General features: G+C 34.9%; 1 protein-coding gene across 5 annotated transcripts in view; it reads left to right on the top strand.

Moving 5' to 3' along the window:
* PRPF39 (pre-mRNA processing factor 39) overlaps nucleotides 1-14,495 on the top strand; it is a 36,643-nt gene that overhangs the window by 14,143 nt on the left and 8,005 nt on the right. Inside the window, exons 1-10 of one of the 5 annotated variants that reach the window (XM_055418310.2) lie at nucleotides 455-582; nucleotides 775-843; nucleotides 947-1,109; nucleotides 1,238-1,356; nucleotides 6,301-6,468; nucleotides 11,159-11,324; nucleotides 11,765-11,872; nucleotides 13,213-13,377; nucleotides 13,686-13,812; nucleotides 14,171-14,439. In XM_055418310.2, the coding sequence (XP_055274285.1) occupies nucleotides 1,023-1,109; nucleotides 1,238-1,356; nucleotides 6,301-6,468; nucleotides 11,159-11,324; nucleotides 11,765-11,872; nucleotides 13,213-13,377; nucleotides 13,686-13,812; nucleotides 14,171-14,439 (1,209 nt within the window). In that variant the 5' untranslated portion in view covers nucleotides 455-582; nucleotides 775-843; nucleotides 947-1,022. Of the gene's footprint in view, nucleotides 1-454; nucleotides 1,110-1,237; nucleotides 1,357-6,300; nucleotides 6,469-11,158; nucleotides 11,325-11,764; nucleotides 11,873-13,212; nucleotides 13,378-13,685; nucleotides 13,813-14,170; nucleotides 14,440-14,495 lie in introns of those variants that run through there. The other 4 variants (XM_055418309.2, XM_055418308.2, XM_055418311.2 and 1 more) reach the window with 4 other exon arrangements.

The raw sequence follows: 14,495 nt of genomic DNA, 5'->3' as shown, positions 1-14,495 counted from the left end.
GCAATCCTGCATTGAGAAGATCTGTTGGTGCTGTTTTTCCAACAGTGTTTGCTCACTTCCTATCTTGTTCTCATGTTTGATAGTTTTTGCCATATTTCAGACTTTTTTATTATTTGTTATAGTCATCTGTGATCAGTGGTATTTGATATTACTGTTTTATAATTGTTTTGGCAATTCATAGCAATAAAGTATTTTAAAATTAAGGTATGTACATTGCTTTTTTTTTAGACATAATGCTATTGCATACTTAGTCTACAGTAGAATATAAACAGAATTTTTATGTGTACTTGGAAACAAAATCGTGTGACCTGCTTTATTGTGATACACATTTTATAGCAGTGCTCTGAAATCAAACCCGCAATACTTCTGAGGTATGCCTGTACATTAGAAGGAATAATAAATGCTTTTGTGACAGAAATTTTCAAGATGTTTAAACACGTGTTTTATTTTCATCAGAATCACTTGATGGCTGCCAGGAAAGCATTTGACAAATTTTTCATACACTATCCGTATTGCTATGGTTACTGGAAAAAGTATGCAGACCTTGAAAAGCGACATGACAACATTAAACAGTCAGATGAGGTGCGTACATTACTGAATAAAATTATCTCCATTAGGTACTGTAAGCCAAATAATAACAGAGCAAAGACTTTTTTTTTTTTTTTTTGGCTGGCAGTACCTACGATTTATGGTCAAACAATTTTATAGGGTATTTTATTTGCATTTGTCACTCTTGTGGCATTTGTAGCTAATATTTTCTCTCTTTGTTGGCAGGTGCGTTAAACCTCTACAGTTTGTCAAGCTTTGCAGTGCAAGCCTCTGTATTACACTGCAGCTTAACAAGTAGGGCAGGGCTTTTCTCTCACTTACATTTATTTCTCATTTTCCAAACAATATAGTTGGTTTGCTAGTCACATTTGCTACGTCTTATTGCATTTTTGGTCAGACGCTGTCATTGATGCTCTAATGGGTCTGTGCCCTATGGTCTGTAACCCAAAGCCTGCCCACACAGCCCGGTCAGAATGCAGGGACTGCTGCGCTTTGAAGATCAAGACTCTGCACGTGGGGATCAGAACATTGCCATGTTCTATCCAACCTCCACCCAAATGGTAATGGTAGATTATTTAAACAAAATTCCAGTAATTAGTATTTCTAAGGTTCACCGGATAACACAGTGTTGCCTCTCTGTTAAGACATAATTAAATATTTGAAGTACAGTTTGTTGTTTTCTTCTTAGGTATATCGCCGGGGGCTTCAGGCAATACCTCTGAGTGTTGACCTTTGGATACATTATATAAACTTCTTAAAAGAAACACTGGACCCTGGTGATCCTGAGACGAACAGTACTGTAAGAGGGTATGTGAAAATAATATTTAAAGATATAAATCAGTCAGGTATTCTGATATTGATAATAGAACTACTTATCAATGCTAAACTGAAAGTTTAATTGTCATACACTTCTTTTTCACTCTAGAAAAGTACCCTAGTAAATTTATGCATGATTATTAAAAAATGTAGATAATAAAGTTCCTCCACCATTCCATACGCTCTTTTCTTATGTTCAGTCCATCTCCCTTCATGGTAAATGACTTTGTGTTTATTCTTTCAGATACACATAGATATACATATATATGTGTGTATACCTATTATACATATTTGTCTTTTTTTTTTTTTTAATAATGTTCTAGATTTTCTCCCTACCATTTTTTAACCGTATAGTATCAAGGTACGGTATTTTATTTAACCAAATCTTAATAGGAAATAGTGCTGTAGTGAACATCTCTTTATAAGTCAGTATTTATGTAGAGCCCTATAGAAATGGAACTTGTATCAAAGGACATACACAGCTCCATTTATCAAATGTTCCTTTAAAAGTGGTGCCAGCTTTAAACTCTCATGGTGTATGAAGGTAGTCATTTTCCCAGTCAGGGCATGTTTTTTTTTAACCTCCTGTAGTGTGTCATTCAGAGAAGGCAATGGCACCCCACTCCAGTACTCTTGTCTGGAAAATCCCATGGACGGAGGAGCCTGGTAGGCTGCAGTCCATGGGGTCGCTAAGAGTCGGACACAACTGAGTGACTTCACGTTTTTCAACTTTCGTGCATTGGAGAAGGAAATGGCAACCCACTCCAGTATTCTTGCCTGGAGAATCCCAGGGACAGAGGAGCCTGTTGGGCTGCTGTTTATGGGGTCGCACAGAGTCAGACATGACTGATGCGACTTAGCAGCAGCAGCAGCAGTGTTTCATTATCTCAATTCAGGTATCTCTAGGTTTCTTGGTTTACATATCTTGGTTTACCATCTTTTAAAATGCTGTCTATTTAAGCCATTTTCACATTGCTTATTTATATGATTTGATTATTTTACTTTTGAATTTTTATTACTGATTATAGGAATTTAAAATGTATTTTTGGTTTTTATTTTTATCAAAGTATGTGCATATAGTTTAGATAGTTAATGTTAAACTGCTTGTAACAAAAAGTGGTCCCTCCACCTCTCATCAGATATTTTAGCTGTTTCTTCTATTATTTTCCAACATGTTGATGGCAGTAGCACTCTACTGCTTTCTGCTTCTCTTTCACTAGCTGTAGACATTATCATTCTGTTATGGTGTATGAGAATTTCTAGTTCATTTTTACCCTGTCTTCCCATTCCTTGTCTTTCCCGTATGGATAGGTTTCATAGCTTTTTGTTTTTCCTGTGATTACCCCTTCTCTTACCTCTGCCTCTTTCTGTTTGCCTGGCTTTCTTGGAACACTTAAAATTTTCTACACCTTCCAATAGCTACTTTCAGTAGTCAATACTAATACTCACTTTCCACAATTACAAATGCTATCTATGTAAGTTATTTTTTTGAAAGTAAAAAAATGCATGTATCATGTTATTCTACTTAATCTGAAAATTATAGAAAGAGAATTATGTTCTGAGATCTGTAAATTCTACCCTGGGCCCTTGGAGATATCCTCCTGGGACTCCCTCTTCTGTACTCTGCCCCTGTGGTTCTATTCTGGTTCTTTTGTATAGCAGCTGTTACAGGTTTCCTCATAATCATCATCCTAGGAGTTGTCTTTACCTTCTAAGTTCTGTTTATTAGTTTATTAATTAGATTCTATTTTTCTTGGTTCTTGCGTACCTTTCGAGGAGTAAATTCCATAACTTCCTGATAAAGGATGCTTGGAATGAAAAAAAATTTTTGAGTATGTATATCTGAAACACCCAATTGATGAATCCCGTGGGGTATAGAATTTTGAGTTGAAAGTAATACTTCCTTCAGTTCAGTTCAGTCGCTCAGTCGTGTCCGACTCTCTGCGACCCCATGAATCACAGCACGCCAGGCCTCCCTATCCATCACCGACTCCCGGAGTTCACTCAAACTCATGTCCATCGAGTCAGTGATGCCATCCAGCCATCTCATTCTCTGTCGTCCCCTTCTCCTCACGCCCCCAATCCCTCCCAGCATCAGTCTTTTCCAGTGAGTCAACTCTTCGCATGAGGTGGCCCAAGTATTGGAGCTTCAGCTTTAGCATCAGTCCTTCCAATGAACACCCAGGATTGATCTCCTTTAGAATGGACTAGTTGGATCTCCTTGCAGTCCAAGGGACTCTCAAGAGCCTTCTCCAGCACCACAGTTCAAAAGCATCAATTCTTCGGTGATCAGCTTTCTTCACAGTCCAACTCTCACATCCATATGTGACCACTGGAAAAACCATAGCCTTGACTAGACGGACCTTGGTTAGCAAAGTAATGTCTCTGCTTTTTAATATGCTATCTAGGTTGGTCATAACTTTCCTTCCAAGGAGTAAGCGTCTTTTAATTTCATGACTGCAATCAGAATCCGCAGTGATTTTGGAGCCCAAAAAAATAAAGTCTGACACTGTTTCCCCATCTATTTCCCATGAAGTGATGGGACCAGATGCCATGATATTTGTTTTCTGAATGTTGAGCTTCAAGCCAACCTTTTCACTCTCCTCTTTCACTTTTCATCAAGAGGCTTTTGAGTTCCTCTTCACTTTCTGCCATAAGGGTGGTGTCATCTGCATATCTGAGGTTATTGATATTTCTCCCAGCAATCTTGATTCCAGCTTGTGCTTCTTCCAGCCCAGCGTTCCTCATGATGTACTCTGCATATAACTTAAATAAGCAGGGTGACAATATACAACCTTGACGTACTCCTTTTCCTATTTGGAACCAGTCTGTTGTTCCATGTCCAGTTCTAACTGTTGCTTCCTGACCTGCATACAGGTTTCTCAAGAGGCAGGTCAGGTGGTCTGGTATTCCCTTCTTTTTCAGAATTTTCCACAGTTTATTGTGATCCACACAGTCAAAGGCTTTGGCATAGTCAGTGAAGCAGAAATAGATGTTTTTCTGGAATTCTCTTGCTTTCTCCATGATCCCGTGGATGTTGGCAATTTGATCTCCGGTGCCTCTGCCTTTTGTAGAACCTGCTTGAACATCTGGAAGTTCACGGTTCACATATTGCTGAAGCCTGACTTGGAGAATTTTGAGCATGTCTTTACTAGTGTGTGAGATGAGTGCAACTGTGTGGTAGTTTGAGCATTCTTTGGCATTGCCTTTCTTTGGATTGGAATGAAGACTGACCTTTTCCAGTCCTGTGGCCACTGCTGAGTTTTCCAAGAAAATTAGAGATACCAAGGGAACATTTCATGCAAAGATGGGCTCGATAAAGGACAGAAATGGTATGGACTTAACAGAAGCCGAAGATATTAAGAAGAGGTGGCAAGAATACACAGAAGAACTGTACAAAAAAGATCTTCATGACCAAGATAATCACGATGGGGTGATCACTGAGCTAGTGCCAGACATCTTGGAATGTGAAGTCAAGTGGGCCTTAGAAAGCATCACTACAAACAAAGCTAGTGTAGGTGATGGAATTCCAATTGAGCTATTTCAAATCCTGAAAGAATACTTCCTTAGGGGGCCCTTAAAGCATTTTTCCGTTGGGTATTTTTATCATGTAGAGGTGTTTTTTTTCTTAACGTGGTTCATTTTTCAGTCTTTTATTAGTTTCTGAGTTTTGTGCCTGTCTTGACAAGAATATATAAATCTTGAGTTTTCTGCTAATTCTTTTTGTAGACTTTTTTTTTCTGTCCTTCACTTATCTGATACTTAGTTTGTACCTTTTGTGAGGCAGATTAACCTTAGTTTGTGTCTTTTGTGAATCAGAGATAACATTTTTTTTCTCCCATTTGTTGAACAGTCTGTCTTTCCTTCATTGGCTTATTTTTGTGTGTATGGATTTAAAATACTGATACTTTTTTTATCGCATTCTAAATTCTCACATATATATGTTTTTATTTTCTTGAGAACTGTTTATTAATCCATTTTGATGATACTGGACCGGTGTTGTGCCTTTATAATTTCTATAGCTTCCTAGTTTCCTTTGAGACCTTTCAGGAAAATACCTGCTTCTTTATCCTTTTTGAAAAATATTTTGTATTTTTATGTGTTAGATGAATGTTAGAATTTGTTTTCTCTGTTCCACCTAATTCTTAGTGCTTTGATTGGGATCCTGTTTAGTTTTAGATTAATTAGATAGTATAGTTCTATACTGTTAAAAATTCCTCTTGATTATAATATTTATTTTGAAAATATGTATCTAAAATTTTATCCCATTGAGGTATCAAATCCTGTGATTAAAATTGCTTACAGAAATCTCTTGAAATGAGGATAAATATTTTAAAATAAAGGACTTTTTTGTAAACTTTAATTGTGGAATTTTAGAATCAGGAGAGAATTTTGAGTTTTAAAGTATATGTATATTTCTCATTACCCAAAGAGGCAGCTGGACCCCTCATTGGAGAGTTGTTTTGTCAGAAAACTGTTTCTTAAAATAAATTTTGTCACTTTGTCTTTTGCCCTAGAGGAATCTATTCAACAGATCAAGTTTAATGAGTATTTTAGTGTCTGCTCTGTCACTCTTACATGTTTGTAGTGTAATTTGCATTGCAAATTTATAGCATATAAAATAACGTACAGCTACATACACTTATCTATTCCCTTTACATTTTCCTTTTTTAAGCAGTTGTCATATGCACTTGTCTATTATTCCTTCTTTTAATCTGTACTTGTAAAGTTGCATGTAATATTGAATTTAGCATTATCTTCTAAAATTTAGAAATATTGTTTTTAAAATTGAGGTATAATTGACAAATAAATTATATTAATTTCAAATGTATGACTTATTGATTTGATACTTGTATATATTACAAAATGCAGAAATAATATATTTCAAGTGATTTTATCTTGGAAAGATAACGTAGAGGTAATTTAATTTTTCAGAACGTTTGAACATGCTGTTCTAGCTGCGGGAACAGATTTCCGATCGGACAGACTGTGGGAAATGTACATAAACTGGGAAAATGAACAAGGAAACCTGAGAGAAGTTACAGCTATATATGATCGTATTCTTGGTATTCCAACACAGCTGTATAGTCATCATTTTCAGAGGTGGGTGGAAAAATCACATCATTAAAATTTTTTGTGATTACTCGGGTAATTAATTTCTAATATGGAGGATAATTATTCTGTTGAAATGTAAAATTCTGTTAGATACAAACAAATTTATTTTTCTCAGTAATCACAATTTATATACACTTTAAAATTTTGACATTTTCGGTATAGTTTATGAGCTTCACTGGTTTTAGATACAAGGTTCCGTTGATCTGTTTTATAGATGAGGAAACAGCAGGACTTTTCTCTTTAGGATATTTCAGAGTAGTGAAAATAATCTAAGCTTTATTATTCTTACGGTTAACTCAGTATATAGCATATAATAGAAGCTTATTTGAAATGTAATAATTTACTCAAGGTACATTCTTGTGATTCATATAGCATCTTATGTCCAAAACAGTGAAGAATGTATTTTTTGTAGTTAAGTCCTGTTTATATTCAAACAATCAAAAAGTATTTCAGTTTAATTTTCTACTATGATAATCTGTTATGACTGGTATCATTTCATTTTAATGAGTGCTGTATAAAACAACTATTTCTGTGTACTGTGATTTGCATGTTCTGTTTCTGATGTATTCAAGTATCCCACTGATAAAGACTCAGTCTTTCTGAACAAGAAAGTATGAGGACTGTGTTGATAAACCTGCCATATTGTCTATATTTTTGTCATAATTTTTATAACGAGGATTGTGGTAGAACCTGTAAACTTAGGTACTTTTTAAGTAAGTGATTTTCTGAAATTTTCTTTACTTTTTTAAAGTAGAAAATTTCATGACGCATTTGTAGATAACTGTGGATCAGTTTGCTAATTCTCTGCAGACCCATGTTAGAAATAGGAAACGTGGGTCTGAATGTGCCATCTCTTTTTTTCATGAAATTTAGAGGAGGTGTGCATAAAGGAGGGTTTAAATGACCTAGGGAGATATTTGCTAAAAGAGATTAACACAAGGATTGGCATCTGGAGATTCTTGGTCAAATTTTAAAAGTTAAGTATTTTTAATTTTTTTTAAACCTTTAAAAAAGGATTTTAAAAGTCTTCTGGGACAAAGCAGGTTCTTTTCATAAATCAATTCTTCCAGGATCTGAAGTATAGGTAAAATCTGTGATTGTAATTTTATTGTTGGTGAATGAGAAAACATAAGACTAAGAAGCAATTATACAGACAGTATTCTGAGCACCTTATAACTTTTCATCCTCACAATAAACCGTGGAGGTATCATACTGTTATTTTCCACATTTTATGAAAGTAGAGGTAAAGAAAGATTAAAATATTTGCATGAGATCACAGAGTTAGTAAGTGCTTGGAAGCTGATTGGAACCTAGACAGTGTGGCCCCAAAGTTCTTGGTGTAGTTTTCTAAATCTTTTTTTTTTTTAATGAATATTTCCCTGGGTTTTTTAAATGCATGTATACTTACAATAGAGATTTAGTGGGTTGTGTTTTATATACTACTTTTTAATCTAGTCTTTTTCACTTAATGAGAACCACTTTCCTTATGAGTATACGAGACTGATAAATAGTATTTGTATCAGTAAATCTTGTAGTTTATATAAATAAACTAATTCCCTTGACTAGCTGCTTTAAGAACTGCTGAAATGGTTTCTTCTGTCAAATATACTTCCCCTGTTTAATTTATTTAGCGCTTGCTCTGTACCAGATGGTATGCATTTACTTTGAAGGAATAAAGGCCTATAGAAGATATGTGTTCATCGACTCGGCCCTTAAGTTACTCATAAGTGTAGAAGAGGAAGCATGTGCTAAAAGAAGTATTCTAAGTGCTGTAATACAAATAACTTCTATTGTGTAGGCTTGTATATTGGATATACACAGAACATTATCTCTGAGAAAACATCTAATTTTAAAGCCCCCTGGCATGAATACTTTTGTGGTATGATCTAACTCCTCAGGCTCAGTCTCTGGTAGTTCCTAAGCTCTAGACAAACCTAAGTACTGATATTATCCCAACCAGCAGTGTTGATTTATACTTTTATGATTGTAATACCTTTTCCACTTTTTATTTATCTGGTGAACTCATCCCTCAGGACCCATATAGCTTAATGTTTTCTCTGTGACACTTTTTCCAGTTCACCTAAACAGAACTGTTTTATCATTTGTGCCAGCACTCTATCTACATTTATTTCATTTTTCTTAGCACTAATAACCCTCCTCTGAATTTACGTCTCCTGTATCCTCTGCATGTCTGTCATTTTCTGAAGCTTTTTAATTCTTTTTATCATTGGCAAAAACCATAATGCTGGGAAGGATTGAGGGCAGGAGGAGAAGGGGGAGGCAGAGGATGAGATGGTTGGGGCGGCATCACTGCCTCAGTGGATGTGAGAGAGCCAGCTGCAAGAGATGGTGAAGGACAGGGAAGCCTGGCGTGCTGCAGCGCGTGGGGCCACAGTCAGACACAGCCTAGTGGCTGAGAAGTACTCATCCTTAATACGCAGGAGAGCAGTTCCATATGCATTAGGCACTCAGCCATTCTATTAATAGATGGAGTAAATCAGCTTTGTAGTAGGAAAAGCTAATGAAGAAGCATTATGCATATGTTACCACCATGTAAAAGACGTTTCTAATGTAACATGGCAACTGTTTTAAAGTTTATTTTCAGTTTTACCTTATTTCAAGTTTTTTACCTTTATCTTGACAATTTTAATGTTAATATATGAGAATTAAATGTTTATTTTCATACTACACATTTGAGAGTTCTTCCTCATTTATAATTTCTTTTAAATAAGGCAATCTATATTTTTTCCTCCTGGTGATAAAATATATCAAGTTAAGCCTCTGTGTTCGTTGATTTTGCAAAATTGAAATTAATTTCCAATGTTATTTACATATGTTTGTAAAAATTTTTTTTTTCCGTACCTTGTGGCATGCGGCATCTTAGTTCTCTGACCAGGGATCAAACCTGTGGCCCCTGCATTAGAAGTGCAGAGTCTTAACCCATGGACTGCCAGGGTGATCCCTGTGGAAGTTTTAAAATCCATGAAAATCCAGATGTCAGTAGCCTAAATTAGTTTTAAAAAACTTTGAGGGAAATCCATAAGTTATGGTACATACATGTACAACTATCTCTGAGAATTAAGTTGAAGATGCAAGCCTGAGTCCGACGCTAGGTAAGAATATGAAAGACTTCATGGAGACTGGATTTTAGTCTGAATGCAGGGTAAACATTGAAGTGATTTTGGGGATGAGGATAGGATATGATCCTGTTTACTATTTTTTCATGTTTATTTCTTAATAACATTTTTGATAGCAGTATTGAGGTGGGAGTTGGAGGAAACGAGATCAGCACACAGGTTTATGTTTATTTTGGTAAATAATGAGGAGGGCGTGGAGCTGTATTTAGAAGGTAGACTAATTTGGACCTGGTATCCAATAGAATGTAAGAAATAAGGTAGGTGGAAGAGATTGGGAAACTTGGCGGTTGACAGTATCAGGATTAGAAATGAAATGCCTGAGGGTGTTGATTTGTGGATGAAAATGACACACTTGAAGACATGTTGTATGTAAGATTCCAATTTAAGCTGGTGTAGATATTAGCTCCTCAGCTTTGTGTTTTTGATTAAAATTTGTATGTGTGTGTATATATATAAACTAGTATTCGTAGATAAATAAATTACATGTTTTTCAAAACAGTCTTTGCTTAAAATATGTATTTCTTTATGCAGAGTGTTGGCAAATGAATCTGAAGTTTAGGGGAAAGGTTTGGGCTTTCCTGATGGCTCAAATGGTAAAGAATCTGCCTGCAATGTAGGAGACCCAGGTTTGATCCCTGAGTTGGGAAGAGTCCCTGGAAAAGGGAATGGCTTCCCACTCCAGTATTCTTGCCTGGAGAATTCCATGGACAGAGGAGCCTGATGGGCTACAGTCGCAAAAAGTCTGACACACAAAGATCCCAACTGAGCGAATAACGTTTTTTTTCACTTTAGGCCTAAGCTAGAATTTTAAAAGTCATCATAATATGCTTATTATTTCAAGCTATATTAATAAGATTGGCCAGAAAGTATATAAAAACATATGATAACTAAATGTGCAGAGCAGAATCCTTGGGCATACTAGTATTTAGGGGCAAACTGGAGTGGCCACCCCTCAAAGGAGATCAGGGAGCAGTCAGAGACTTGGAGAAAAACCAGGAAGGTAGTAACTCAGAGCCAACAAGTATCCATTTAATTTTTCTTATATGGGGTACTTTGTGACTTTAATTAGGGCAGTTTCATTGGAGTATTTGGCATAGACACATAAATTCAGGAGTAATTGCGAGGTAAGTTCCAAAGGAACTGCAAAATTTGTTGATCATTTATAAGTAATCATTTATTATTTAGATATGGATTGCTATATTTAATTTTACAGATGGGAAAACTAACATTAGAGAAGGGAAAAACTTCCTCTAAGTCAAATAATAAGTAATGAATAAAAGTAGGATTTCAGTGTATGACTTTCCTTCATCATTCCATTGCAAAGGCAGGAAAGAAATGAAGATGTCTGTAGATTGTTTTATCAAGTGGTAGGTTATTACTATAGAAAAGGAGGGAAAATGGTGTGGGGGTTGGTTTTGGTGTTTTTTTTTTTGGTTTAAGTCAGAGTTCCTTTGAAAGAATAATATGTAAGTAGAAATGTAATGTGGGATCTAAAGTTATGCTTTATATAGAGAGCTTGTATTTTTATTGTCTTCCATTAGATTTAAAGACCATGTCCAGAATAATTTGCCTAGAGATCTTCTAACTGGTGAACAGTTTATTCAGCTGAGAAGGGAATTAGCTTCTGTAAATGGGCATAGTGGTGATGATGGTCCTCCTGGTGATGATCTGCCATCAGGAATAGAAGACATAACTGATCCAGCAAAGGTAACCAGACTTGTTAAAAAAAAATTTCCATATGTGAGAAACTATGGACTTTGTCCCTTGACTGCATGTGGGGTATGATTTGTAGCTCTTACGAAATTAATTTCTGATTAAGGTAGGTAGGAATTCTTTAGCTAGTGTGGTTTAAACATAGATTTAAAGCAGATGATCTGTTTTACTAAGAGACACCTGAAACTAAATTAGTGTAAAAGGATAATTTCACCTATGTTGTGGTGTACTAGACCTGTTGGTTTTTTTAAGGCATATAAGAAAGTGGTTTATTATGAAAATCTGTTACTAATTTCAGTATCGTTAATTGTACTTTGCACATAATTGATAACAGAAACCATAAGGTTAAAGTGTGAATAATGCTTAAATGTAAACAGTGGTTATTTTAAAATTTTAGTATATAACTTACATGTTTAAATTTTTTTCTTCCCAAGCTTATTACAGAAATAGAAAATATGAGACATAGAATCATTGAAATTCATCAAGAAATGTTTAATTATAATGAGCATGAAGTTAGTAAAAGGTGGACATTTGAAGAAGGTGTAAGTGTTTTACTTTTTTGTTGTCTTTAATAGGCTTCAAAATACAGATAGGAATAATGTATTTTTCTTTTAGTTTTGAGTGATGTCTCTGCTTTTTATTTTTGCTTGTTTAAGTAATGTTTGTTGCATTTATGGCTGCCATTATCAATTTTCTGTTATCAACTTTAGAAATATTGAATTCAGATTTATTTGAATTGCAAGTTACCTGTTTAATCTGAACTATTTTATTACAATTCTGTTTCTGAAATCAACTTCATTGAGTCATTTTATGTAATATAACAAAATGTGCCTATTTTAAGGAGAGTAAAATGAGGGCTTTTATTTCTTTAAGCATTTTATTGAGATGTGATTCACATGCCATATACTGTTAGTAGTTGTTAATATATTCACAGATATGTATGTACAGTTAGTTTTAGAACATTTAATTAATGTTAATTTTGGAACATTTTCATCATTCTTAAAAAACTCTTTAGCTTTTACCCCTCACATGCTTACTCCTCCCTACTACCAACTCTAAGGTACCACTAACCTACTTCCTATTCTTATAGATTTCCCTGTTCTGGCCTTTTATATGAATGGAATCGTGTAGTATGTGGTGTTCTTTTTTTGTGTGATTGGCTAGTAAAATGACATTTGACAAGCATTGTGATTATCACAACAGTCAGCATATAGGACTATCCTGTCACCTGAAAAGGTCCCCTTTGGCTCCTTTTCAAGTCAGTAACCACCTGACTCTTAGCCCCAGGCAACTGCTTATCTACCTTACTTTTTTTAAAAAAATATTCACTTTTTTTTTTTAGATTCCACATATAGGTGATAGGACATAGTATTTGTCTTTATCATTCTGATTTATTTCACTAAGTATGATAGTCTAGTTGCATCTGTGTTGCAGAAAATGGCATTACTTCACTCTTTTGTATGGCTGAGTAGTATTCCATTGGTGTATGTATGTATGTATGTATATATACCACATCACCTTTATCTGTTCATCTGTGATGGACACTGATCTGCTTTCCTGTTGTATAATTGTAAAAGTAATCCTGTTACTGTTGTATAATTGTTCAGTTCTAAAATAGCAAAAAGTAAAATTTTCTGAACATAAAATTGTGTAGTTGTTAAAATGACTGGATAATTGGAAAATAATTTTGTTCTTTCAGTTTATAAAACCTAAGTAATTAAAGGGATTTTAACTTTGAAATTAGTCTTTTTAATCATGAGATGTGGTGATTAAAATTTTCTGGTTTATTATTATATTTATACTTTAAACAATTTGCATTACTGTAGTAATGCATGTTTTGGTGGTAGTTTACTTTCATTGTTATCCCATGCTTTTATTACAGATTAAAAGACCATATTTTCATGTGAAACCATTGGAAAAGGCACAACTGAAAAACTGGAAAGAATACTTAGAATTTGAAATTGAAAACGGGACTCATGAACGAGTTGTAGTTCTCTTTGAAAGATGTGTCATATCATGTGCCCTCTATGAGGAGTTTTGGATTAAGGTAAGAAAATTATATGGTCTGAAACTTGAATATATTATAAACATTGATCTAGTGACTAACCTTTTTTGTACTTCTGTTGAATGTTGTTCATATAACTATATCTGTTGCATTAGGAGATGGTCTGCTTGCAACCAGATTTGACTGCTGCATATGCCAACCTCGTTGCCTCTCCGTCCTTCCTTACAGAAACTAGTCTAGTGGTTCAATAAAGGTGCTGAATGGGTTTAAAAATAGAATTTTATCGTTCTGTCACATATTTAATGGCTTGTTCAACTGTAAATTATTCAGTATTTCCTCTGTTTCTGTAGTATGCCAAGTACATGGAAAATCATAGCATTGAAGGAGTGAGGCATGTCTTCAGCAGAGCTTGCACTATTCATCTCCCAAAGAAACCCATGGTACATATGCTTTGGGCAGCTTTTGAGGAACAGCAGGGTAAGAATGAGGAAATTGAGTTGATATTTTGGGATTTAAGTTACTTTGGGATAAAGATGTAGGAATTGAGTCTTGGGAACTGGTGTAAAGTGGAGGTCAGGTAAACTTTTTCTATAAAGGGCCAGATGGTAAAAGTTTTGGCTTTGCAGGCGATGTGGTGTCTTTCCTAACAACTCTGCCATGGTAGCCTCAAAATAGCCATAGAAAATACATAGGCAAATGAGCATGGCTATTTTCCATTAAAAAAAAATGATCAGATGGCTGGATTTAGTTTGTGGGCTGTTATTTGCCAATACTTGGCATAAAGGATATTTCCTAAGTTTAATCAAAAGCATAAAGATTTAATTACTATTTCTAGGTAATATTAATGAAGCCAGGAATATTTTGAGAACATTTGAAGAATGTGTTCTAGGATTGGCAATGGTTCGTTTGAGAAGAGTAAGTTTAGAACGACGTCATGGAAATATGGAAGAAGCTGAACGTTTGCTTCAGGAAGCCATTAAGAACGCCAAATCAAATAATGAATCATCATTTTATGCTATCAAACTAGCCCGACATCTTTTCAAAATACAAAAAAACCTTCCAAAATCAAGAAAGGTGCTTTTGGAAGCTATTGAAAGAGACAAAGTATGTATCTGTGTTCTTTTAAGAGTATCTTCCATTTAAAAAAAAAAAATTGGTCT

The sequence above is a fragment of the Moschus berezovskii genome, chromosome 21 (genome assembly GCF_049115385.1).
Source record: "Moschus berezovskii isolate FMDL1 chromosome 21, NW_MosBer_1.0, whole genome shotgun sequence".
NCBI classification, from domain to species: domain Eukaryota; kingdom Metazoa; phylum Chordata; class Mammalia; order Artiodactyla; family Moschidae; genus Moschus; species Moschus berezovskii.
The sequence above is the reverse complement of the archived record's forward strand: the minus strand, read 5'-3'. Positions and strand labels throughout refer to the sequence as shown.